General features: G+C 39.8%; 1 protein-coding gene across 1 annotated transcript in view; it reads right to left on the bottom strand.

Annotated features, from left to right (window-relative positions):
- Positions 1-26,947, bottom strand: part of SHROOM2 (shroom family member 2) — a 117,201-nt gene that overhangs the window by 4,669 nt on the left and 85,585 nt on the right. Inside the window, 4 exon segments of the mRNA XM_079298876.1 lie at positions 2,278-2,550; positions 7,020-7,200; positions 8,082-8,633; positions 12,235-12,987. Coding sequence (XP_079155002.1) covers positions 2,278-2,550; positions 7,020-7,200; positions 8,082-8,633; positions 12,235-12,987 — 1,759 coding nt within the window.

Here is a 26,947-nt window from a genome sequence, read left to right as displayed (position 1 = left end):
TCCCCAACAATGGAAGTAAAATCCCCTGTTTTGTTTATATGGTACATTAGTGGTTCACCACATATTATCATTTGACCTACAAAATACTAAAGTACAAACAAAAAAGCCACAAACACCAGTCTAAATTCAACACTTCTAGATATATTTTATAGAATCATAAATGGTTTGAGGTGGAAGGCACCTTACAGGTCATATAGTTCTGATTCCCACTCTTACCCCAGACCAAGTTGTTCAAAGCCCTATTCAACCTGGTCTTCAATATTCCCAGGGAGGAGGGCAGGTACCTCTCTGGGCAGCCTGTTCCAGTGCCTCACCACCCTCAGGAAAGAATTTCTTCCTAACATCTTATCTATTATCTTGTAAACCTGTCCTTCACCTGAAAGCCATTCTGTCTTGTCCTATCACTACATGCCCTTATAAAAACACCCTCTCCAGCCCTCTGGTAAGCCCCCTTTAGGTACTGGCAGGCTGCTCCAAGACCTCTCTGGTATTCTCTTCTCCAGGCTGAACAGTCCCAACTCTCTGCTTGTCTTCACAGGAGCAGTGCTCAGGCCTCTGATCAACTGAGTGGCCTTATTCTGAAAGTGTGCCAACAGGTCCTCATCTTTCCTGTGTTTTGTGCTCCAGAGCTGGATGCAGCACTGCAGGTGGGGTCTCACAGGAGCAGAGGGGCAGAGCCCCTTCCCTTGACCTCCTGGCCATGCTGCTTTTGATGCAGCCCAGGACACACTTGGCTATCTGGAATGCAGGAGCACATTGCTGGGTGATATTGAGCTTTTCATCCACCAACATCCCCAAGTCTTCCTCTCCAGGGCTGATCTCAGTCCTGATGGATCTCTCCTAATGTTACTAAGGCAAGATTGGTGTCAGTGCATGTGAAGGTGAATGGGGATTAAAATATGTTAGGGATTTGGAGTTCTGTCAGTATAAATTTTACCTCAGAACACACACATTTCTGACTGTCCTTACTACACCACCTCCTCACCATCTTCCTTTTCCACACTCAGCCAGTAAGCTATTTTTATCACAGCTCTCAAACTGTGTTTCCTATGTGCACACATCATTTGGTAGCTCTTTCCTCATTAGGCAACTGCAACCACACTTAGAAAAAAAATCTAATGAGGGATTAAATTTCTTCTAGAGTCAGAAGCTTTGATCTGCCCTTTAATAAGCTGTCAAATACTTTCCCTTCCACCTCAGTCAGAGAGAGGTCTGAACAGCCATTAATCAAATATGTTAGGGCCAAACAGCAAAAGCAGAGCTGCAGATCAGTCCCAGCACTTACTGGTTCTTATGTGTGAAATAATGCAACAGGCTGAAGAAACAACACAAAGCCACAGCCCATGGAAAAAATTCTGTTACAACACTTAGGTGGACTGTTGGCATTTCAGTCCACGGCTACAAGCCAAAAATCCTACTTCACATTCATTTAACCATAGAAGCTAAACTCACTTGAAACACACACCCCCTCCACACTCTCTATTTATTTTAGCTAAAGTTTCACACATATCTACATCTTGCCTTTGGTGCATATCTGTGTCGCTATGTATCTCCTTCCTAAGTAAGGCCTGATGGGTTTGAAGTTAAACAAATTGCTGCAAGCAGAGGTGGGATCCAACAGGTTAAGAGCATCTTTAATGCTCCTGAAATTTTCACTTCTGGTGGGAGTGAATATCACACTCCATATCACTACCAGGCTACTCTGCTTGAGTGAAACATGTTTTCTATTGAAAAATTCTTTTTGCTGTGCCTCCGCCTGTTTTCCCTCCCTCTCCCTCCTTTAAAAAAAAAGACTGTCCTGTTGTTTCTTGCTCTTGGCTCCTCACTAGGCATTGTGGAAGAAAGCTGTAGTAGATGAGAAGCATTTTCTTTGTAGCAACCTTATAGATTTGTATTAAGATACTCAGTGAGTATAAAGAAGCCTGCAAGCTTTCTGCATTACAGCACAAACACTCCATTTTGCATCTTGAATTGTTACAGTATTTTTGTTTGCCTCCTTTTTACAGTCTTATCAGTAAATTTCCTCTTTCTTTAAACTTTTGTCAAGAAGTCTGTTTTCTAATAGGTTGGACCCCAAACCCACTTTTTCTCAGCAAGCCATTTGTAGTTTCAGTCTTCCAAGAAAAGAAGGCAAAGAGAAAAGTTTTAAAAAAAAAATCTTAAAAAATCCACACACTATCCCTTTTGTTGAGCGCTGCAATTTAGATAAACAAAACCAGGCAATGCCCCCCCCCCCCCTTCCCTAAATGTAGGAATATTATTGTTGGCCCTTCTCACCCGTTCTTCTGGAGAGGTGTTGTCATCCAGGTTATTGAGGGCATTTTCCACCCGGGCCAGACGACCAGACAGGGACAGCAGGAGGTTGACCACTTTGTCAAGGTCACCAATAAACATCTTGAATTTGTCAAACTCATTTGGTTTGCAGACTTCTTTCACAATGGCCTCCACCTCCTCCCCCAGGATATTATTTGCTTGGATGTCTTCCAGAAGCGTCTCTCGTGCTTCTCTCAGCACCTGCAGCTTCCTACTAATGCTGTCAATAAGTTCTTGCTGTGGAAAATAAAGGAGATAAGAATTTATTAGCACTACTGCAATTTCCCTACTTCTGAAAGTCATGTCAGCTAGCAGTTTAATACATTTCAAATTTCCATGAGGCTTTTACAATGAGTGCATTACAAATAAATACCTGCCTGTGTCAAAGGTCTATACCTCTGCATTCAAAGGTTCAGGGTGTAGCTGCACAATGCTCAGCTTGAGACTTGTGTTAAAGCAAATTACCTTTGTGGAAAAAGATGAAGGCTTTTCACCCTACCAACACCCTTCCTGTTGCTTCTTTGAGCAGCTTCAAAGCCTGCTATGAACAGCAGAAAGTATAGCACACGTCTGTCTCTAAATATCAGGTCCATAACACCTTGCTGAAGAGCTACACTTAAGAAGATACACAGTACTGGAAAAACAATCCTGTATTTTCCACATGATCCAGTTAAAACTAGGGCACTGTCAAGCTTTCTTTTCCTTTCTGCATAATATTAGCATTCCTCCAATAGCAGTCTTTCCACTCAGAAAATCTTAGCATTAACAGTGCCTTACTACATTACAATCATAATCCATATAGCACAGGGAATAAAATCTACTGCAATGTACAAAGCAGCTCTGTGCAAAGTGACTCTGTCAAAGGACCAAAGAAGCATCACTGTCCCAGGCCAGGCGAACACACAACCTCACTTTAAGTTTGGGGGGCTTCTGTCCTGTAGTCCCACTGCCTGAGGTGCACTTACACTGCCTTAGAAAAGCATGTCAGGTGCAGAACCAGCAGAAACCAGACCAAGAATCCAGATCTCTCTCGATCACCTGTGGTCCCTCTGTGCTACTTCCCTGCATTTGGGCAAGAGGTTTGTTTCTTACACACCTATTAGCTTTTGCTGGTTCACAAGTGGTGTCAGTTCAGCCAGCTGTCAATTTTGAGATAATTATACCCTAAAAATGCCTCATTCATTTAAATGTAGGTGCCTATTTGGTATTCAGCTAATTTCCAAGAAGAAAATTTCCAAAGCATTCTCTAAACATACACCTCAGTGCAAATACTGAATGAAAATTATACCCTTTAAAAGAATCATTATTTCACAGTACTCCTGGTTTTTTTTAAAATTACTCGTGACATTCTTTAGGAACTCTGCTTTCTAAATGCAAATCTGATTACAAGCCTTCATGATTACTGAGAAACATACTGATAGCAGCTGCTGCTCACAGAGGCCACTGAACAGTGGCCAATTTATTTATTCATTGCCAATTTATTTTGGGAACAAAAACCAACATAAAACAAAGTCTGCCATCCTAACAGAAAGCAACTACTCTGTGAAAATGTAACAGCCTTTTTGAAAATGGAAATTCAACCCATGGATTATCCATACAGATTTTTTCCGTTTTGATTTAATGTACTCAGTCCCAGTTAATCTGGATCTGGGTTTTCTGTCAGCCTCGGTACCCAGAAGATTAAGGTAGTAAGCAGTTCTACAGATGCCTGCTTTACTGACTGATTAATCTGCAGGATTTGATTTTTTCCCCCTTCTCTCAATGCAAATGCAGTTTGATTTGGATTATGTAGGTCACAGTGCTACACTCTCATTTCCCTCAGATGACATGCACTATATGCTGCTGTTGCACCATTCGAAACACAGTGGTGCTCCATGTTATTATCTCAAGTTTTTTCACTTCTGCAGCTGGGCTGCAACTTTCTTTAATTAAAAAAAGCCACATGGCTGCTAAACATTTACTGATCTGGTCTGCCAGTCCAGATCAGCTCTCTCAGTTTCTTTCTTTAATAAAGAAAGAAGCCATTTTTCCGGTAACATCCCAAGCAGATGAAGCTAACCTCTAAAGCAACAATTTTTCAGGTGAGAAGGCCATAAATACTAAGACTGTCATATCTATTAAGAATTGGACTATGATTACTGATTACTTTGTACCCAGATGAAGCAGCCTCTGCATGCAGCAACTGTGAACTCACTACATTCTTCTGCTAAACAGCAGAAGATCTGTATTATGTTCAATATCTACTGAGCCAGAAGAGCTGCAGTCTACATCTTGAGACTGGCAGATGAATAATTTATAGCTGTGAATTCTGTACCAGTACACAAGAAAACAATAAAGTCATTCTTGTTGATCTGACTAGTAACACAGAAGGTGCTCAGGTGGCTCACTGCTTGGCATGTTTTTATGTAAATTATACTATGCTTTGAGCTCACCACCCCATTCCTAAGGATTTCAAGCCTCAAGCCAGATAAAAATTGGTATACATTAATTATTTTTACACTCTTCAGCAGCTGCTGAAATTTTCCTACGGATAAAGGGGAAACTTCCTACACTGCCATACATGGATTTTTCTTACTATAAAAAACATTCCTATAGCATCTTCAAAATCTGATCAGAATTTTATAATTGTGGTAAACCTACATTTAACTCTACATAAGACACACACATTCAATTCCTGCTAGCTGGGAATACAGGGATTGGCTCAAAAAATCAAAACAAAAAATAAAAGAATTAACAGCCCTATATGAAATTCCAATACTTATTTCAAAAGAAAAAAACATCCCCAAACATTTCTGGTTTGCAGAGCAGCGAATGACAAATACAGGAATCATTCCACAGTGGACTGCAATTAAGATATCTCAGAACTACTAGTTTCCATGAATTAAGAAACAGGTTCTGGGCATATGGCCTGTCTAAAACTACTGAAGTCATAAAGTGTGTTATTAAAATGTTCAGGTCTCTAACAATGCCTTGCTAAACTGTTGCCAGATATGAAAAGCTAGACCAAGCTGTATCTTCTGTCCATTTAATAAAGATTCCTTGACCCACTTACAAAGAGTTTTATATGTTTTCTGACAAGATTCATGATGAAAGCCCATTGAACTGAGAGCACCATCCCCATGTGAAAGAGCAGGGAAGAGAAGCAAGCAGCAGGGTGTGTATGCTACAACATGTACACTTAGAGGAGAAGATGGGAGGGTTCTGCTAAAAGCCCTTTGTGAAAATCTTCCTATCTCATATGATTTGTGCCATATACTAAAGCTGGGGGATGGATAGAGAATTATGAAAAGGGTAAACAAGAAACCAACAAAAGTAAATGGCACTCTTGCTTATAAAAGTTTTAGCATTTAGTTTGTTAGGCAAACAAGAAAGGTTTAATTTTACCTTCCTCCTACTCTGTAAGTAATGAGAATGAAACTAATTCTAGCAAAATCACAAACGTGACAATCGTGTGGCACCAGACATAACCAAATGATTTAAAATGAAGTGAAATCCTTAATTCATCTAAGTAGTACAGCTGTTGGATTCAGCAGCTGTCTAGCAAGAGGGTGAGGGAAGGGCTCCTGCTGCAGCCACACCACGTCCCTGGCAGTGCACAGCACATTGAGCCATGCGGTGCAGAGGCAGCAGAGGGAGGCTGAAATAACACAGAGGCGACTGAAAACACAACAGCCCACTCAAATGCAGTGCCAGCCATGCCTGCTCTAAACCACAGGTGGAAATTTCTCATTCTTAGCAACTAAATATAGTCCTAATAATGAAAAATCATTTATTTGGGACTGGATTATCAAGTGCACCCTGGTAGCTGATTTTTAAGCAGAGAGCTGATTTGGACAGGAAAGGTCTGCACACCACTGTATTGCTGGCTTAAATAAACAGTTAAACTACATCACTTTGCTTGATCAAACAAAACATTTCCTCTAGCTTTTCCATACTGGGAACAATGATTATATTATTTTGTGCCAAGGTACTAATGAGATGAATGCAATGATTTTACTGTAGGACAACACTTTTTCCAACCACACAAATGTCAGATCATCATTGCAGTATCTAGGGAATTATGGTGACCTTTGATCAGAAATAAAACATCAAAGGATGGGGATGAATAAGAAGATTGCTTCCCTCCCTTGTGACAAGCAACTTTCACTGAATCCGCCAAGATAATTAGTTATCTCCCTCAATCATTATGAATTTGAGGGGCAGGAGAAACAGTTTGCTATTCCTGAAAACATAAGTAGAGGAAAATAAACAAAAAGATGTGTATATGTTCCTTCTTTCTCAAGACAAACCCAAATTCTGGACCTAAATTTCAAAAATTTGGAACAACTAAAACCCCACTAGCTTCAGTGGGATACATAAACACTGGTGTTTCTTTTTACATAGTGAGAAATAGAGAAGGACTTCAAATGAAAAATGGCATTTTAAAATAACCTCCTCAAGACTTCTCCCCTTGAGACTTTTCAAAACATGCAATAAGTTGCAAGAAGTGCCTAATATGAAGTTCCTAAATTCACAGGTGTACACTTAATTCATCCCCAAAAACAAACAAAAAAATTCCCCAGAACCAAAAGAGGCTGATTTTTTCCAAACTGATCCTGTACATCTAGAAGGCCTTTTATTGAGGGGTGTTTAGTCAAACAAATTCACAGTTAATGTAATGAACAGAACTCAGAGGCTCCCATTACACTTTTAGAAAAGTTTTTTACCTTCTTCTCTGACAAGTCATGATCCAGTTCATCTTCAGAATCATCCTCACTCTGCTGCTGTTGCTGCTGCTCCTGCATGTCCTTCATTTTAATCAGCAGCTCTGCCTTTGGTGCAGATGTGCTGTAGTAAGTAGAATTGGTTGTCAGGGAGATGGCAGATGGTGCATTCTGCTCCTCTTTCCTAAGAAAAAGTCAAAACTTTCATTAACTGCCTTGACAACCTAATCAGTGAAAAGTAAGAAGAATGTTTTAGAGCCATCATTTCACCAAGCAAGCAGGGGGTTAAAGAGAAAACCATTACCTATGCAAATAAGATAAATAAACAAACAATGTGAATAAAATCTATACAAATTCAGTACATGCTCAGAAAAAGCTAAAACTGAAATCATGCAGAAGATCATACATCATTACAAGAATCGAAATGCTTCAAAGATACCACACATCTGGAAAAAAAACAGAAAGTTACATTTTACAAAGTAGTGCAAAGTAGTGCATCTCAGTGTCACAGACAGTATTCTTTTGGATTGAGATAGTACAATATAAGTATTTATCTTTTTGATTAGGGAATTATAAACAAACTTCTCAAGAAGGAAACAACTTATCAGATAATTTGTATCAAGAAAACAAAAAATCACAGAACATCAACGTGGATGGAATTCAATTATTTTCTTTCTTTGATTCAATTCACTTCTAGGAAATGCCTCATGCCCGCTTCAAGTCTTCCTAAATTTCCATCACATAAAGGCAAGAATATTGTTCCTTCTCTATCCAGTTTTTAGAATGGATGATCTTTGTAAAATATGTAGTCAGTATTAAATGGCAAAAGTTAATTATTTCTCAAGTTGTCAAAAACTGGCTTTCAATCATGTCTTGGAAATGTTTTATATTGTACAACACTGTAGTTTCTGTCATTAATGGTATCATTGACTACTATTCTATCACAGAAGTCTCAGAAAAAATCCTCACCAGGAAGAAGACTCACCTCCAGCCCCCATGGAATACTGACACACTTTTGATAAAAAGGCTACAAGGACATACCAGCTTACAGAAAGTAACACTTACTTCTCTTCTGAAATTTTTGGAGAGGGAACTTTTGGCAGAAGCTTCCTGCGCTGCTGAGCTTCTTCTAGGAGATGTTCATCTTTAGGGAATATACCAACCATCAGATCCATTGTTGTTTTTATTTTCACATTAGGATCTAGTATGTCTGCTAGAGATTTATCTCTTCCCACAATCTCTCTGGCGAGTTCTTCTGACTTCCAGTCTTCGAAGGTCTTTTCTTTGGCCTTTACATAGCTGGATGCTTGCGTGGCAGCACTGCTGTCCTTCAAGTTGCTCCCAGGTTCTTCAGCTGGTTGAGGGTCAACTGGCTTGGTTCTGGCTTCTGGCTCTGGCTCTACACCTTGCCTGGTGTAAGCACAGAATCGTGAGTAGGACTGCTCAGAAGTGCTGAGTGTTTTAATCTGGTCCTTTTCCAAACCACTGGGTAAAGCAGGAGGCTCCATGGTACTGACAAGGCTTTGCCGACTCTCCTTCTCCGCATTGCTCTCAGAATGAACTATCTTGATAGGAACCATTTTCACTGTAGTATTGTTGTCCATAACCCTTTCAATTCTGGAAAATAAACAAAATTCATCCTTAGAAGTGGAAGAACCTTAAATCTCAATTCATATCTGCAAATCAGAGGGGAAGCCCTAAAAGACAGGTAAGAGAGTGAAGTAATGGACTATTCCTAGCACTGTATCTCAGTCAAGCCCTGAATCTACATGTTCTTTTCTGCCCACAAATTTTAAATAGTATTATTAGTTCGTCTGTAAGATATGCTAACATCAGCCTTATACAATACTTATGATACAGGACTTCTGTTTGTTTCCATGAATGAGAGGCTCCAGTGTCAGCAGCCAGGCCCTGGATTTCCAGCAGCACTGCTGAAGCTCCTTTTACCCTTCTGCTGCCACAGGCACAGAGGAAAGCATGCCCACTCTCACTGCCTCACACATATCCAACACTGTCCTTGCCTTTTGGCCTGACAGGCACCTGAGCTGCCTGGGGAGTCTGAGATGCTCTCACATCAATTCTCAGCTCTTCCAAGGGGAGAGACAACAGACCAGATGGGAGCATTCCACGGGCTAGTTTTTTGCTGAACTACAAGAATAAAAATGAATTACCCATGGAAAATCTGGAAATAATTCAAAACTTAATTACATGGTTAAAAAAAAAAAATTATAAAATTTCACATATGCCATAGAAGCTTAATAAATTGATCGCACCATAGTGTCCTAGTTTTCCACTTAAAGAAGAGAAACCAGTCATTGAAGAGAATAAAATACAATTCTGAATATTCTTTTTAAGAGAAGCTTGTAGTAGAAGTTCTGTACTGCCACCTTAGCCATTCAGTTAGGAAAGCTATTTAAAGCAGCGGCTAACTTAGATTTTTAAACTGGACAACAACATGTTAAACAACATTACAGAAACATCTGTACTGTATGTAAACCATACAAGGAACTGAAGCCTAGTTTAGTGGTTCTGAGTTTGCAAAAATTTTAAAATTATTGTCATAATGTGGGTTTGGAACCTCTACAGCAAGAAAAGGAACATTGCCTACTAGCTAAAATATCTGGTTTCATCTGGCTGGGTAGCCTGCTGCCTTTCAGATAAGTGACCAAGACATACTACAACCCTTTTCCTCTAAGTGTGGGTGTGTCACTTTCCCTAAAACAAGCTTATACTTTTCTACTGTTGGTAACAGCAGAATCTGTTTGACTTGACATTTTTCAGAAGTTGTATCTTGTATTTTAAAGGTGTATTTGCCTCTGAATCAACGGGCAGCCCCCCAGTAAGTATTTACTTTCCACAAGTGCTTTGTAGACATGCCAGGTTCTCCAGCCCATGCTGAACCTCCCCACTCCCATTTCATCAAGCTGTTTTTATTGGAGGGCATTGTCATTTTAAAGAGATCACTTCTGTGGCCACTGCTCAGAGCCAGCTCCCCACCTGGGACTCTCCTCCTGACTGTAGCAGAGCTGGGCAGTTCCCAGCCACCACCCCCAAATCTTTCTTTTGCTTATTTTAGTTAAAGCCCACACATTTGAAAGTCTACTAGAATGGGAAGAGGAACATATTTTGGAATCTGGGGGAAGTGTAAGATGAATGCATAAATGTATGGAGGGCAACTAGAAAAGAAGTGCGAAGTGTGCAATTCTTCACCTAAAAAGCCCAGCATCTGTTTTGAGACTTTGAGTACATTCCTGTCAGCCTAGTCAAAGATTTTCCAGAAACTTAAGGCATCATTAAATCGATTGCTTTCAGTAAAAGCAAAGATAGTTCAACACCAGGTGTTTCAAAAATTCTGTTCCTGCAATCACTACCCTCATATTTTCTGAAGGTTTTCCATTTGTGGAAAGGCAGCATGAATTTTTGACTTGCAGCAACTCTGCTTGTGGACATTCTGAAGCTTCAACCCAACTACAAACAGTCCCTCCTTGACTTGAGTTCAGGCTTACTGGAAATCTATTAATGCACTCTTTTCAGCTTTGTTGTTGCTAAACAGCTGTGTCTGGCAATAGCTGAGTTGTGGACACCATCAGTATTTGCCCCACATTATTCTACCTAAATCAGTGCAGGAAACCTTGCACACACTTGGCCTGTTGATGAAAGAGACATTTTTCTTAAAAGTGCACAAAAGCTATAAACTAACATCATCAAACATTAGCTGCCCCCAGCATGCAAAGTGGCATGTCCAAAAGCTCATATGCAATGAGCCGATAGAAATAGCACACCAAATCAGATTAAGTATGGATTAATAAATCTACTTAACATATTTTATTCATATAAAATAAATACCATATAGAAAGTTTTGAGGTATGGCCGCCATGCTTGTCCTTTTCAGCCAAACCAGTTTTAGTGAATAATTTAATTATTAACTGGGGACAATACATTGTGTGCAAACAAGAGCTGTCTGGGCCTAAGAATTTAAAATATTAGCAAAAGATTCACAGGATAAGTATTTTATCATTCAGATATGAACATATAATTAGGAACACCTCAGTGCTTATTTCAACATTAAAGCTTAGCAAAAAGGAAGAACAAATGCAATTGACTTTCTACGCATCCTCTGTATCCCTTGATAAAGTAATATATTAAGGAAGTCAAAGCAAAATATTAAGGAAGTCATTACTGTCATCCACCTTAGCACATGGATTCTAGGGTTCACATGACATATTGCCGTTTCCATTGTAAATTATATTATTACTTCGTGTTAAAAACACTGCAGAATGAAACCTCATTTTTTCCTCCAGTTGAAAGAGGAGAAACATGAAGGGCTATTTAGGAAAAAAAGTGATTCATGTTTTCATGTCATAAGGCAAAGTGGAAAACAGCCTGAGTTTGTTCAACCATTTACATTAGAGTAGAGGAAAGCCATGCCAAGCCAAGCCATGCTTTTGCTCAGAGAGCCAATCTCTGCATGAATTTGGCTTAGAGGTTTTGTTTTCGCTCTTTAACCATGAGTTATAGTGCTGAAGGATTTATGAAAACCAAGATTCCTGAGCTTCCTGGAAGAGTTTGTTATCTTATGGGAGAATAACCTTTTATGATCTTAGCAGCATATGAAAGATGCAGCAATCAGCTAATTTCAGTCAGTTGTCTGAGCTGACCCTGGGAAAGGATTGAAAATCTCCTACTGATGTTCAGCCCTTGTCAACATTGTGTTGAGGACCGATCCACAGACAACCTGAAGTGTCACATTTCACTGTAAAAGCAACATAAAAATTTGGCAAATGTATATTACTCTGTGTGTTTTCAAAACAGATATCACAAAGGATGCAGCTTCTCTTCCCCCATCTGCTTTTCCCTACTTACACTGATTCATATTTATATACAGACTCAGGCAGAGGACATGATGACAGGGACTTTTGTGACTTTGCCTGTACTTTCAGAGGCAAATCCCTTAGAATCCTTCCCTTTTATTTTCTACTAACTACCAGGTTTAACACCTGGGCAGCACAAGTCAACTAAAAGAAATCACAGACCAGCTGAAGGACATTAACAGTATCAAAAGGAATTCTACACAAGTCTGTGGTCTCTCAAATATGCTAGAGTGGCTCGATGCTTAAGGAACTTCAAGGATGTGTAAAGAAAATGAACAGACAACCAATATTAAGGTCTAACTTGGCAAAAAGTGTTAATAATAAAGTAAAGAAGTTACATTTAGTACCTGGCTGGGTTCTCATCCTGTAAGGACACAGGAGGTTTATCAGTGAGCTTCTGTGGTGCAAACTGGGGAGAAGGGGACCTTGATGACTCCATGCCTGGTTTTTGAAGATACCGATACTTGGAAGACTCAGACTTAAGGTGTGTTTTTTCTTCTAAGTGCTGACAAACATTCTCTGCAGATGACACTTGCGGGAGCTGCTGTGGATTAGCACTCTTCAGTTTTCCATTGAAAGCTGCAGGACTCTGACAGAGAGAGGACTGACTGGCAAAGCCTTCAGCAGAGCTGGGGGACGAGGACAGAAAAGGCTGGCTGGGTGCTACGAGCAGAGATTCAGAAGAGGTGCCAAGAGATGGTGCAGAAATATCTGGTCGCCTGTATTTATCTCTTTTGGGTCGTGGTGGCCTCGCTGGTGGAGCAGGTCCACGCTTCTTGTTCAGCAGCACTGGCTCTATTCTATGGTTTTCCTCTCCTTTGCCCCAGGACTGAGAGGAGTGGTTCTCGTTCAAGGTCTGTGGCTCAGAGTAGGGCAGGTGAGGCAGGCTACAATCCTTGCTCTTCTCATTCACATTTTCCTGAGTGTATCGGTAGTCACTAGGCAATGTTCCAGACCTGCCCCGGCTCTCATGAGGCAGAACTGTAGGTTCTTGCACATGCAAAGGCCTGACAGAAGATTTCCACTTGTGGCCTAAATTCTGGTCCAGCTGATTGCTCTTCTCTCGTGAGTTTTCCCTCAGGGCCCCTGTGTCAGCTTGCCTAGGGAAAAGAACATGCTTTTAGTATGCTGCTGATTTATTTCCTTCGGTGCAAGGCCAACGCACCAACCTAGGAAACTTGAGCACCGAGATCACATCCAACATTGAACCAATTCCTTCAACCTATGGTAACTGTAGGGCACAAAAACATCCTCTCATGTATGGGCACACATGCTGTACCTAATCTAATGTGATGAGTCAGAACATAATGTCAGGGTAAATTAGGGTATGGAGCACCACAGGACACGACACAGCCTCTGGGTAACCCGAGGCGCTGCAGTGTGCACAGCTTAGTTAAACGAACAGCCAAATGTTGGTAGAAAACAAAACTGTCTCCAGAAGAATTCTAATACTAAAATTGAATTCTCTTCTTGCTCCAAAGGCAGTAACAAAGTGTGTGAAACACGTTTCTTATCCAGGTGCATTAATGCTTCAGCAACATTTTTAAATGTGAACTGAATACCAGGAACTTTAATCTGGAGGTTGAATTTTTGTGTATCTGATGAAAAATGAAATAACAGCAAACAAAATGTTTGCTGAAGCTTAAAAAAACAGGGAAAGGGAAAATTAATATCTCCTGAATCAAGGCAGGAAAGGAAATTTAGAAAGGATAGTATTTTCTAGTCAAATTGATTTTAAGGTTGAACTTCTTTTCCCCTGTCAGCACAAATGACAAACAATGGCCAAAAAGGCCTTATCTTATCCTAAATGTTTTTGGGTTTATTCCAGATTCACACTCAGTTTCTGTCTAGTCAGGAAGCCCTCTGCAGTTCCATGCTTGTCCTTTGCCACAAGACATGTAGTACATTTGTGCTCACCAGATGAAGACAAGTTATGGAAGGAGCAGAAGTCAGGAGAAAAGTACCTCTGGAGCCCCAAGAGGAGACAGGTTTGGCCTCCGCTTTAAAGGAGACTGAAGAGACACTATGAGCTTAGAAAACAAGTCAAAGGCTTCAGAAAGGTACTAATGTAAGTTATGCTACTGACAGTGCTGGTCTCTATATTTTTAAATAGTAATCCTGTAGTCATACACTGCCCAAGTCTTCCTTTGAGGTTACTGTGAAAGAAGCATCTTCTCCAGCCTAACTGTAAAATAAGGTTTACTTGAATTTTTCAATGTAAACACTTTACTAACATCACTGTACCAGTTCTGAGAATGTCTACAGGCAGTTAACAGCAGTGTGTAGGATAACAAAATTTGAGATAAAAGCACATAAAATAACTATTAGCTTAAAGTCTATTATAAATTCAAGAAAAAAAATTGGAGTAATCACACACTGCATTACTATTTTAATTAAATTAAAACAAATATATAAAATTAAGTCTTGTGGAAAGACAACTGATTAGATGTGGATTCCTGAGAATAGACAATCTTTCTCATGTGAAGTGTTAAACCTTAAAATTCAACTTTAACTGGTAAACTTCAAATTAAACATGTTTGAGGAGATTAGTGTGGTTGATGTTCAGGTCTCTTCATACTGCTCTCACCTAAGAGTAGTTAGTTCAGACAGCTTCAAGTTGTCTGACAAATTCAGAATAAATTCTGATTTACAAAACAGAATTTACTGACTCCTCTTTTGGTTTTGGGAAGTAAAAAATTATACAAAGGGCCAGGGAAGATCAACAATATTCAGATTTGGTTACATGGCATCTTGGCATCTCAAGAGTCAGGTCATTTTCCCTAGTGAGTTCAATGTAAGCAGAACCAGGCCTGTAAATAGATCCACTAATTTTAATGGAAACATTTACCAAATGAAGACTGCAGGCTTACATATGAAATACTGTGTTTAAATCATCCTTTTTCATTGTCTAGAGAATCTACAAACAGAACAATTTTCTCCTTGTGAACCTGTGCAAAAGCTCTTCAGGCCTCCCAATTCACCTTCACATCCATAAGCCATTACAAAAAACAGTGCAAGAGATGCTCTCAGGTGCACAGAAAAATCAAGGGTATGACACAAAGTGTTGCAAAGCCATCAATGACATGCATTATCTCAGCCAGTTTGCAAAGTATACCATGAACTTCGCATGCACATTGGGACTGGGAGTGCTGGTGGAAGCAAACAGGACAGAGAACACCACCAATTTGACATGTGCATATCCAAAACATGTAACCAGTATATTGGTGTGTATGTATATTACTCTGGCTCAGAAGCAATGAATGCTCTAGCAGTTCTGTCACCTTCCAAAACTGAGCAAAAGGACACAAAGAACTACAGCAGAGAGAAATTTAGAGATGTTGTATTTGCAAACATGGAGATAAAATTTAGAGATTACACACATGACTTTATACAGCTTCCACAAAATTAATCAAACATTTTTGCCACACAAAATGAGTCTGAGGAGAGGCGGTAGATACATTCAACACTGAAGCTAAACTGCATTCAGTGTTGAGTGCATCTTCATGCAAAACATGCTCATCACATTATTTTGGAAAGATGTAAGCTTACTGTTCAGAAAGGAGGAAAAGAAAACAAGCTTCAAGCCCCAGGAGAACACAGTGGCAAGAACCTGCAAAGGTGTTACATTATTATCAACACTGAGAAGTCCACTAAGCTGCCTTGCTATCTGTCAATGCATCATGTAATAATATGCCCAGAATACAACTAATTTGGAAATGAGACCCATGGGTTATGCAAAGATACCATACCACTGGAAAGGAACTAACTCATCATTTATAACCAAACATCACAATGTGAGTGACACAGAACAGTTTTAAATCATCGGAAAACACAACAATTGACTTAATGACTATTTTCATTCTAGACAACAAACCAGCCAACACCAAAAACATTAAACTCTTAGCTGTCTTCAAACCCAAAGCTCCCCCTCCCCATAATACAATGCCACAATTACCCAAGTTGCAAGAGCCTGAGAACCGGGAGAGCTCAACCACATTCCCCACCCTGCCACATTACAGCTCGCACCGTCAGACAACTTACACCAGTCACTTAACCCGAGCTGCAAAGGAAGTGTAATTAAGAGTCTTCTGCTAGTGCTACAAAGTGCTATGCAGTAAGGGTGAGTCTAGGACAGGAGTCTAATGTGAGCCTTTTCTACTACACTTGTTTTTAGTATTTTGCTGTAGGAGCTTTCATATATAAATGCTAGGAGACAGAAAACCAATGTATGGTTCTAACTGAAAAGAAGGAATTGCTTCATTGCACAAACCAGTCCTTCACATTTTTGAGCAGCTCTCATTTACCAGAGGGCTCAGCATTCCCAGAGGGGGTCTGTGTGGAGAGACAAGAGACTGAGCACTCATCATTGAATGCAGGAGGAACTCTGCTCTGTGTCTTGCACTTTCCCAGTGGTCATAGCCACACCAGCATCACTTACTGCAGTGGGGGTGGGAATGTGGATCTCCATACTGGCACAAAGCATTTTCTACCTAAATGGACAAGTAAGTCTCTCAGTTTCCTTCTGGCTCCATTCGCTTGGGGCATACACACAAGACTGAAATGCAAAGACTAAACTGGGCAAAAAACTCACAAGTCTCATCCCCAGCCTGGACACCTCCAGTCCCCCGAGCAATAATACAACAGGCTATTCTAACAAACCAGAGAGAGGTAACAGTAATGTGAGCTCTTACATGAAGGTTAAACCATATACACACATACACACACATTAAGAGGAGCCTGCCAGTGGAGTCGGTGAGCATTTACAAAAATGAATCATTATGTATAGATGCCTATCAGAAGAATAACATTTTTGGTTGCCATAAAAACCAACTCCAAACCACTTTCTTCACTTGCCCCATACTCAAGATTGGACTAAATCTAGTTAGGGAGATAGAATGATCTTATAAAATGTTGTACCTCAATAAATTAAAGAGATTTCTATAAATCCAATGTGTTTGATTTTTATCTGTCTGATTTACAGTTTTTTGAGAACACTTCAGGCCAACCCAAACAGTACCACAAGACGATCCAACTTGAAAATCCCAGACTACATAAGCTTTGCAAAAACACATTAGCCAACATTTGAAAAATGTATCATTTGTTAAAGACCTGACCTCTGTGCAAAAGTTTCGCCATAAAACATAAGCATGGTTATGTAATCAGTGATATGTTCTGCACTAACTCACTGGCAAAGGAGAGCAAATGGAGTGGCTGTTTCTGATTTAATTTAATTCCTTCTCAAGAACTACAAGCTACACTGGAAAAAGGCCTTCATACCTAAGTATGACTCCTCTGTAAAAAGTTCTCACCTACAAAAACAAACACTCTCAAAATCAAGGCCACAGTTTTGCAGTCCCTTTAAAGTGACCTTATGCAGATAATCTCTCAGAAGAGGCAGTCTCCTTCTCAGACACTTGGAGCTTTGTCTTCCTGCTCTTTTCAGCATACTGGCAGTAAGAATTGTACAGGCCCACAGAAAGCTGGATGAAGGACCTGACCTGGCTTGAAACAGGTAATTATGTGGCTTAAAGTAATTGGGAAATACTGTCTTTGCATATGACAAAATCCTGTTTATAGGCACAGCTCTTGCCAATACTTTTTAAGCTATGAACTTTATGTGCTGAAACTATATTTTCATTGTGAATTTGTCTGGCACGTGGCACACTGGGATCCAAAAGCACTTCTGCAATAGTTCACAAACAAAGGGTAGTTTCTTCTATCCAGTATAGCTCTGCTTGAGACAACACAATGCTACGAAGTTAGAATAGGGTGCATAGGGCAAGACTGTTGGAAATTCAGGAAAAAATCTGAGGTCTAATACCACATTTTAATTCATATTGATAAGCACTAACTAATGCATGATGATTTCAGAAACTTTAAAGGTTCAAAGGCATCAGCTCCCCTAAGAGATGGTAGGTGGAAGCCAAGTGGAATATGCTAGGCTATGTCAGGTTTCCCTAGCTACCTGTAACTGTTTAGCCAACCAGGTATTAAACTTGACTTCTCTGTGGGCTACAACTTGACTCAGCACTTCATATAGATGTCTCCCTCCTATTAGTTATCTGAATCCTCCTCTGAGTCCCATATCCTTTCTTTTTCAGAGGATCCAGGACCACTTAAGCCCTTAAATTAGTTTTACTCTTGCAATGCTTAGGAGACACTGACAACACAATGCCACACTTTGGACATGCAGTACCAAGGCACTTATTTTACCAGTGTTCATTTTTCTGATGTCTGTATCTGTACTGAGTCAGTACAGCACACACTACCCATCAGATAGTGATGCATGAAGCATATTCCAAAGATGCTAAATGAGAGCTTTATGAAACTACTTAGAAATCTTAAAAGATAAATGCAGAGAATAAAGAACCATGATGGCTGTCCTCTAACAGTCATGCCATGAAGAGGCACAGCATATAAGCCACTACAAAGATGTAGAGCTGTCCACTGCCAGAGACAGATGATGGCAAGAAGCACTGCTGAAGCAAAGGCAAAGCACGTGTTAAGATGAAAAGAATAATGAATACTGACTGATGAGAGAATGCTTTCTCTCTCTAGGGAAAAAAAAAGGCCTGCTAGAGGACAACAGAAAGTACAAAACCAGCAAGATATTTCACAAAGTATATCCCACAGCACATCACTGGTACACTACAGCCCCTTTATCATGGTCTGAGTGTTGGTTTTTCAGTTCTGTCTCTGATAGCCTGTTAACATTTTCTGTGCTTCAATGGCAGCTGTTTAGTCAGTCACACTAAATACAGTTTAGTTGTTGCACCCAATGTGATAAAGCTAAATGTCACTGTACCCTAACAACCCTTGCATTATCACCTGGCTTTATCACAGAAAGAAATAAATAATAGACACTGCTCTCCAGTCCATTGATCCCACCAGAATGTCTCCTCTGTCCTGCCTGCACGGCAACATACACAATGCAATGAGTTTCCATCTCTCATTCTGTCTCTCAAAAAATGTTCTCTCTTTCCCCATGAAAACCAGAAATAAATAAATAACAAAGAACATATCCATTCTAATTCTGCAGTAAATAAACAAACTGATACTGATGGATGAATGTGGGCCAGTCATGGACAACAGCAAAATACATAGGCCCATAAAAATAAAATCTGCTTAAAATTATATTTTTTGTAGCAGCACAAGGGCCTTTCTGCAGAAAGGAAGAATTTTATGGGAAAGGGCAGAGGGAGTGATGCTTTCCTTAATTCAGAAAACAAAAGCCCCTCCTCCATCCTGCTGCACATCAAAAATAAATGATAAAAAATAATTTTTATGGCTGTGTTCTTATTGCTTTATCTATTGCATGCCTCTCCTAGCTCACAGGGGATTACCTGCATGGAATTAAAATTACTTATACTGAAGTCAACCAATTAATGTGTTCAGTACTTACACACTGAATTCAATCATCAGAATATCCCAACAGTATAACAAGAACCATCATATTACACAAATGGCAACCATTGCAGAGACAAAAGACAATATTTTCCAGCACTGCTAACAAGGAAATCACAGTCACACAAAAAAAAAAATCTCAAAGAAGAATGATTGTTTTGTCAATTTACTAAAAAACCCCCTACATTCCAGTTGCCACTCCTTTGATTTTTTTTCATTTAGACTTTTTTGTACTGATAATGCTGTTGCTATTTTCTTGTTGCTATTCCTACTGAAAACAGCTGCTTGCAGCTGAACAAGAATTAGGCAACAGAAGACAAGCAATAAAATAAAACACATTGTGAATAGCAACTAGGTCACCTGGGATTCTCAGGCATTCTCTCACCAAAAAGAACACATAGCTAGCTTATCTTTAAAGGAAAAGAAAATTCTAAACCAGTCATTTAAATTAATTAGCATGCACACATTTCAATAGCCATCTTTTCACTCTGAGCCACACTCACCGCTTGCTTCTAATAGTCACATCCAATTCTCTTGCAGTCCCAGCTAATAGCTCCTGCTGCTGTGGAAAAGGTCTTCGAGCAAGCCTGTACTCACAGTAACAGGCTTGCCAGGCAAATAACAAGATGAAAAGCTCTCGCACCACCCCTAGCCGAGAGGAACCCCGAGCCTGGCACCCTGAGCCACAACAACGGCACTGCAGCCCTCAGTCCAGAAAACAAGTATTTTCGAGAGGCACTGCCTTCTAATTCCAGTGTACATGATGCCAACTGTGAAAACAAAAGCTGCTAAAAACAGCGCGTGTGTGCGAGCATACGCACACACAGCATCTTAGCTGGGATTAACTCACGTTTTCCCCTATTCTCCCACCCCATAAGCAAACACAGCAGTCGACTGCACTAAGCAAAATAAAATTCTGTACCAAGCATTGCATCATTGTTAATTTGCTACTGTAGCTTCTGCTGATAGAGGCAGAAGATGCAGCCTGTGCTGAAAGACTGAAGAACAAAAGAAATACTGTATGAATTAATATCGCAAATTTCTGTTCAGAACTGACAAAAAATGGTAAATAAGGCACACAGCACTAGCCATTTCTTTCATGCTTTAACACTAAAGACAAGACAATCTTACCAGGATTTACAGCTTTTTACCCCATTCACAGGATGTGTGAGCTTTGCATCCTCACAAATGTGCCAGCCAGTTTGAAAGCCTTGCAGAACTGAATCTGTCTCAACCTCTGCGTCTCATTTACTGTAACACAGAGGATTTTCAAAGCCATGCCTCACAACAGCTGGCTTGTTTTTGCCTGCTTCCTATGATTGACAAGTTCATACAAGCTCTGTCAACTTTAACCTTGATAAGTGAAGGCTTAGTCTGTATTGTATGTTACATCACCAGAAACTTCTGACCTCAGGGAAAAGATCTCAGAGACTTCAAAGCTTTTCCTTTCCCCCACCCTGACCCCCTGGATTTGCTTATTAAAAAAAAATAAAACAAAACTTAAAAGTCCTTTAATTTTTTAAGGGTTTTCATTTGTGAAAATCATGATCTGCATTTCCACAATTACAGCTGTGCAAGTTTTAATTATTTACAATGATTTTAAAAGATCGGTGTGTTACTAGGTTCCCTTCTGAACAACATTCAAATAACCAAGTCTTTAATTTTTGAGGAGAGCCTTAATCAACAGCCCTCCAGCCTGAATTTTTTTGCATGTGTTGCGTGCACAGGCGCCCTCTCTTGCAGGAGATTCTGCAGAGAAAGAACTGAATGCTTTCATGCTGCATGAGCACATTGCCACCCCCACGCTCCATCTTTAGAAGGCATCATGGCTTTCATCAGAGAAAAGCTCAAGCTCCTTTCAATTTATCTACAAAAACACATTAAAGACTTAACAGAGAAGTTGTGAATAAGACTTTAATATGTATGAAAAGGTAATTTTAAAGATGACCACTTTAAGAGGAAAATGTTATTTAAACTGCACATAAAATCACATAGAGCAGTTAGAAATCCAGTTAATAACTTCTCCTAAAACTTTTCTGCCTCCCAAAGCTGCCTGTTTGATTTCAACAGAGTGTGTGATTGACTTAAAGAAAAAACCACCAGTTTGCATAATACAACACAACTGGTTTATAGACTGCAGCAATTCTGGCTGCACAGAAATGGAAGCCATAGCTGCCATGTTACTTTTTAGCACAAAACTTCACTCACATTTACTGACATAAACAGTCTCCTGCATGACAGCAAACCATAACCATATTGCCTAAGGGCTTGTAGCAGAAAGTGAACATTTCACAGGCTAGCTTTTAGTACCAGAACACCATAAAGCCACTCCATATGTTAGAAATGTATGAATTGCTGCACTGAGGAGACAAATCAGGCACGCTTTTCCAATTTTGCTTTTCATCAAGTAACTTAAGGGAAAATAAAATCTTCAATGCATCAGCACACGATGCTTTTATGACTATAACCACTGGAGACTGTATCTTACATTAGCTCTAAATCTCCATACTCAACTGTTATCATCAACAGGGCTACAGGAAGACAGCTGAATTTCAAGCAGTGCAACGAAAATGCAAGTCTCTAGATGGTTTTCATTCTAATTCGCTTTCCAAGGAAAGCAGTAAAATCAAATCAGAATACAAAATTTGTACTAATTATCTCCGTTTCTCTCTCCACAAACACTTTTGTGTGTTGTTCTTTCACTCACACCCCCTGTCAAAATCAGGTTTATGACTTCTTCCAGCTACACATGCTTGGTAACACTTCCCTTTAGGGGCAGGGGAGGAAACTTTTGGTAAGAAGAAACTACCCTCCAACACTTCCTTTTATCAGCCCATGATGGCCTTGCATACCCCTAGCTGTCACTGCATGCACAGTGAGGAGAACAGATGTGCCAAGAGCAATTAAAACAAAAATAACTTTACTTGGAAGCAAGAAGCTGCAAGTAGAAAAAAGGGGAAAGAAATAAGAGATAGGATAGCCACCCTCAAGTTTAGAAACAAGGATTCAAAGTTCACCTAATAAAGACAGAAGGGAGAGTCCAGATTTTCAAGGGTGTGGAGAATGCACAAATTGGATGGGGGAGAAGCAGGGCTGTATTACTGTAGTGTACTGTAAACCAAGCACAGGTTTTGGAGGCAGTCCAGCACCCATTTAATGAGCTCCAGCAGCTGCTGGTGAGCCTGAGTGGAGCATCTCACCGATCTGCAGGACGCACACCTGACAGGCTGAGTGCTGCCAAGAGACTGAGGAATAGGGAGGCAGTGGCAGGAGCCTGCAAGTTTTAACAATTTCATTTAGCCACAACCAACCCCCAAATCCCAAAATAATGCATTTGTGATGCTTATAAAGATGCCCACACATCTCTCAGCTCAACCAGCCTGGAAGTTTTAAAATGGACAACAAGAGGAAGAAAAAAACTACAAGTGGGACAATTTATCATGCAACTTCTTCCTTGATCCTGAGGTATGAGAAGAATCTGGTTCAAAACTTAGCTATTTGAAGAGCTACCCTGTGCCAGTTGCCATATGCATTTAGAGAAATCTTTTTTGAAAGGTTAAAAATCTACACAGTGGTATTTAATTTTGAAAAGGGCATTTACATACATGAGATGAATATTTTTTTAAAATAACAAGCCAGATGGTATAATGCTAAGAGATAACATGCAACTTAAAATACAATATATGGAACTCAGAGGAAATGTGTAACACCTACCAAAACATCCAACCACAATTCTTCTTCCCCTCTCTCTGTCCCCTCCAAAAGTTGAATTAAATAGCAATTAAAAGGAACATCCACTAGAGAACTCAAGTCCTACTCAAATGAGGAAAATCCACAACTAATCTAGCAAAGCAGATCTATAAGCAAAATATGGTAAATTAAGAAATTTTAAAAGAAAAGCTGAGGTACAAATCTCTAAGGGTGTTAGGACAAAAAGAAAAAAAAAAAAGAAAGAAAAATAAAGGCACTTATTCAAACACAGATATCTGCCAGACAGATTATAGGGATGAAAGTACAATAGTAAGAATACAAAGAAAATAAAGCTGCAACAAAAAATTGACACAGTCTCCCCTTCACAACTCCACAAGCAAAGAACAGCCTTTGCAGGAACTACTCTCAGATGCTGCACACCATAAAAAGTGGGTAGTCATAAACTACCATATGACAATATGACAATCACCTGAAACTTCCACAGGAAATTACTGAACTGGGATCTGCACAGCTACCCATTCCTCAGATACTTTGGCAGCTGCTTGAGCACAGTGACACACCCAGTGTTCAGGGAGGGAAGGTGTGAGGGTGCTGAAGAGAAAGAATGAGGGAAAGAGAGCAAGAATAAAAAAAGAACCTCATTGTGAATCTGGAGAACCTCAGAATCATAAACAACTGAAATAAGCAAAAAAGGAGAAATTTTATGAAGATATTCAGCAGCTGCACTAATGAGTAAAAATGACAAAGAATAATTTGGCCATGTGTAGAAAAGATGTGTCTTAGATGCACTACCAATCTTAGAGTCACTCCACACAAAGACAAGAGTGATCTGGATGACAGAGACTTTGGATTTTTAGGTGCATTAGAAAATTAAATTTCATCTCACCTGAGGCTCTTAAAAATTTGACTCCCATGAGACAGAGTCCTCTCTTGTCTCATCACATCATTCACATCAGAACTCATCAGATATAGATGATTCACAAAAGGAGTGGAAAAACTAGGTGGCAGCAGCTGCCACTATGAGAAAATTATTCAGATTTAATAAATGCAAAGTAACTCACAGGAGAGATTTTCCTGTACTTCACCAACATATACAACAATGTACAACAGAAATTACTGCTACACATGAAGGAAAAGCTGAATTTCACAGACTGTTCTATGAACATACAATCTTCATATTTCACAGCAGTAAAAAACAAAACAAAAATAAAACAAAGCTTAAAGACAGACAGACCAGCAGAGGCTTGACAAGACACCCAACTGCATGGCTCCTACTTTGCCCTGGTTTTCTGTTCCCACCCCAAGCATCTGCTCCTGGCTCACAAAGAGAAAGAAACCTGCCTAGGCAGACTTTTGGCCTGCTTTTAAGCATCAACATCCATCACCTGCCATCATGTACTAGTGATCCAAGGTTCCACTGTCTCAAGAGTATGATAATTATATTTCTGTTATTAGTCAGTCACATATACTAGTACATTGAAAGGACATAATGGTTCATGGCAATGAAACTTGTACTAATTACAAGTATTCACAGAAACCTAAGGAAGATGAAAGGCTACAGGGGATTTCTCATATATGAATAGATCCTGTTAGACTCACTCTCCTCTATAAGCACAGGAAGGGCTAGAGTAGATTTTTCCCATTTTCAGACAAAATACAAACTTTAAAACAGCCCATACTGTACTGTGTCATTGCTATATGAGACATAATGACATCACTGGGAAAAAAAATGGTCTGTGAAATGCCTTAATAATCCATATCTCATGATAAAGAAATGCTAGGACATGGACCTGCTGGAGCAAGTCCAGAGGAGTACCAGGGAGATGACCAGAGGGATGGAACACTCTCCTGTGAAGACAGGATGAGAGAGTTGGAATTGTTCAGCCTGGAGAAGAAAAAGCTTCTTAGAGCTTGTTAACACATGTACAAAAAGCTGGCCAAAGTAATTTTTCCACTAATTTCTAAGGAAGCAGCTGCACAAGATCATACTATTTCTTCCTCACATGGAAAAGGGTGAAAACATTTTGCTTTCACAGCTCTAGCAATGCCTGTGTAAGTCCTTCAATGCCTGAGACATATTTGTCCTGCAATGTTCAGCCAGTAACAGCAACTCACAGTTTGACTGTTAAACTGCAACAATAAATTAGTAACCTCAGGAAGATCAACAAGGCCAAGTGCCAGCTTCTGCCCCTGGGGCAGGGCAATCCCAAGCAGAAGTTCAGGCTGAGAATGGACAAAGACCAGCCTTGGGAAGAAAGAACTTGGGGGTGTTTGTGGACAAAAAAAGCTCAACAGTGAGTGACTTGGCAGTGTGCACTCCCAGCTCAGAGAGCCAAATGGCTACATCAAAAACAGTCTGGCCAGCAGGTCAAGGAAGGGGATTCTCCCCCCTCTACTCTGCTTTTGTGAAACCCCACCTTGATTACTGCATTCACTTCTAGGGTTCTGAAAAGAAGAAAAACGTGGCCCTGTTGGAATGTGTCTAGAGGAGGACCACCACTACTATGATCACAGGACTAGAACATTTCATTGAGGACAAGCTGAGAGAGTTGGGGCTGTTCAGCCCGGAAAAGGCTCCAGAGACCTTACAGCACTTTCCAGTACCTTTCCAGTAAAGGGGGTTACAAGAAAACCAGAGAGGGACTTTTCACAAAGGCATGTAGTGATAGAACAAGTGGGAATGGCCTTAAGATGGAGGAAGGTAGGTTTAGATTAGGTATTAGGAAGAAATTCTTTACTGTGAGGGTGGGTGAGGCACTGGAACAGGTTATCCAGAGACACTGCAGCCTTCCCATGCCTGGAGGTATCAATGACCAGGCTGGATGGGGCTTTCAGCAACCTGGTCTAGTGCAAAGTTCCCAGGAGGGTTGGAACTATATGATTTTTAGGGTCCCTTTTGAACCAAACCATTCTAGGACTTTATGACTCTTAATAAAGAAGTAACTATGCAACACAATGTTGTCAACTAAAGTTCTCATAACCTATTTAAGGAAATGGCTCTTCTGCTACATATTAAAGCAGCCTTCAAGTCTTGTATTTCAGTAGTTCAGTCCCTAGTTAAGCTGATCCTAACACTTTATATTGGTACTTTATTACTGTTTTTGATATCACAGGAGAAGAAACCCAAACAAAATTAAAAAATTTAAAATTTATGGAGTTATGAAAAACTGGGTAGTTTCCAAGAATATTTTCAATTACCTATTTACACCATCTACCATTGTAAAGATGAGGAACTAATTTGTACAAATGTGTTGTGGATTGTTGAGGGTTTTTTTCCCCCATTCTTAATTCTCCTAGATATAAACCCCAACCCATAGTGGTCACAAGTCAAAAAAGCTAAGAGAAATAACTATCAATATACACATGTATGTTTTATATGTCTGTGTAGTATACACACACACACCCTCATATATGCATGATACAAATAAGCACATACACAAATGGACTACTGGCCATTTTAAAATTCTTTTCCATCTCAATTCAGAAGACATAAGGTCACTTACATTCCTGTGTTAATAAAGGTGCTCCTTCCTTTCACAATAATTTGCTGCTGCTCCTGGTGAGCATGGAGCCTACATATTCACCAGGTGTTGAAAAATCTTCCTTATAAAGAGCCTAATAAGAAACTTGGGAACATGTCTATAGATTCCTGTTTCTGGATTATCAAAGATTTTTCTAGAACATTATAATTGGACATTTAGGACAACTTCAGCATTAAGAAATTATTTTTATTTTGATTTTGTATTGTAAAGGCTGTTCCTCTGTCTTCAAGAGCTCAACTGAAATAGGAGTAACTACTAAGGTATGAAAATACTGAAGGAAACATTTTACAGTGTTTAATTAGAGTTGAGTCACACTGTGGTCCTACACTTGACATGCATACACTTTTGGACTTGACACCTCTTAAATGCTGAAATATTTTCTGCAGCCTGTGATCTCAGATAT

This window comes from Erithacus rubecula, assembly GCF_903797595.1.
Source record: "Erithacus rubecula genome assembly, chromosome: 1".
NCBI classification, from domain to species: domain Eukaryota; kingdom Metazoa; phylum Chordata; class Aves; order Passeriformes; family Muscicapidae; genus Erithacus; species Erithacus rubecula.
The sequence above is the reverse complement of the archived record's forward strand: the minus strand, read 5'-3'. Positions and strand labels throughout refer to the sequence as shown.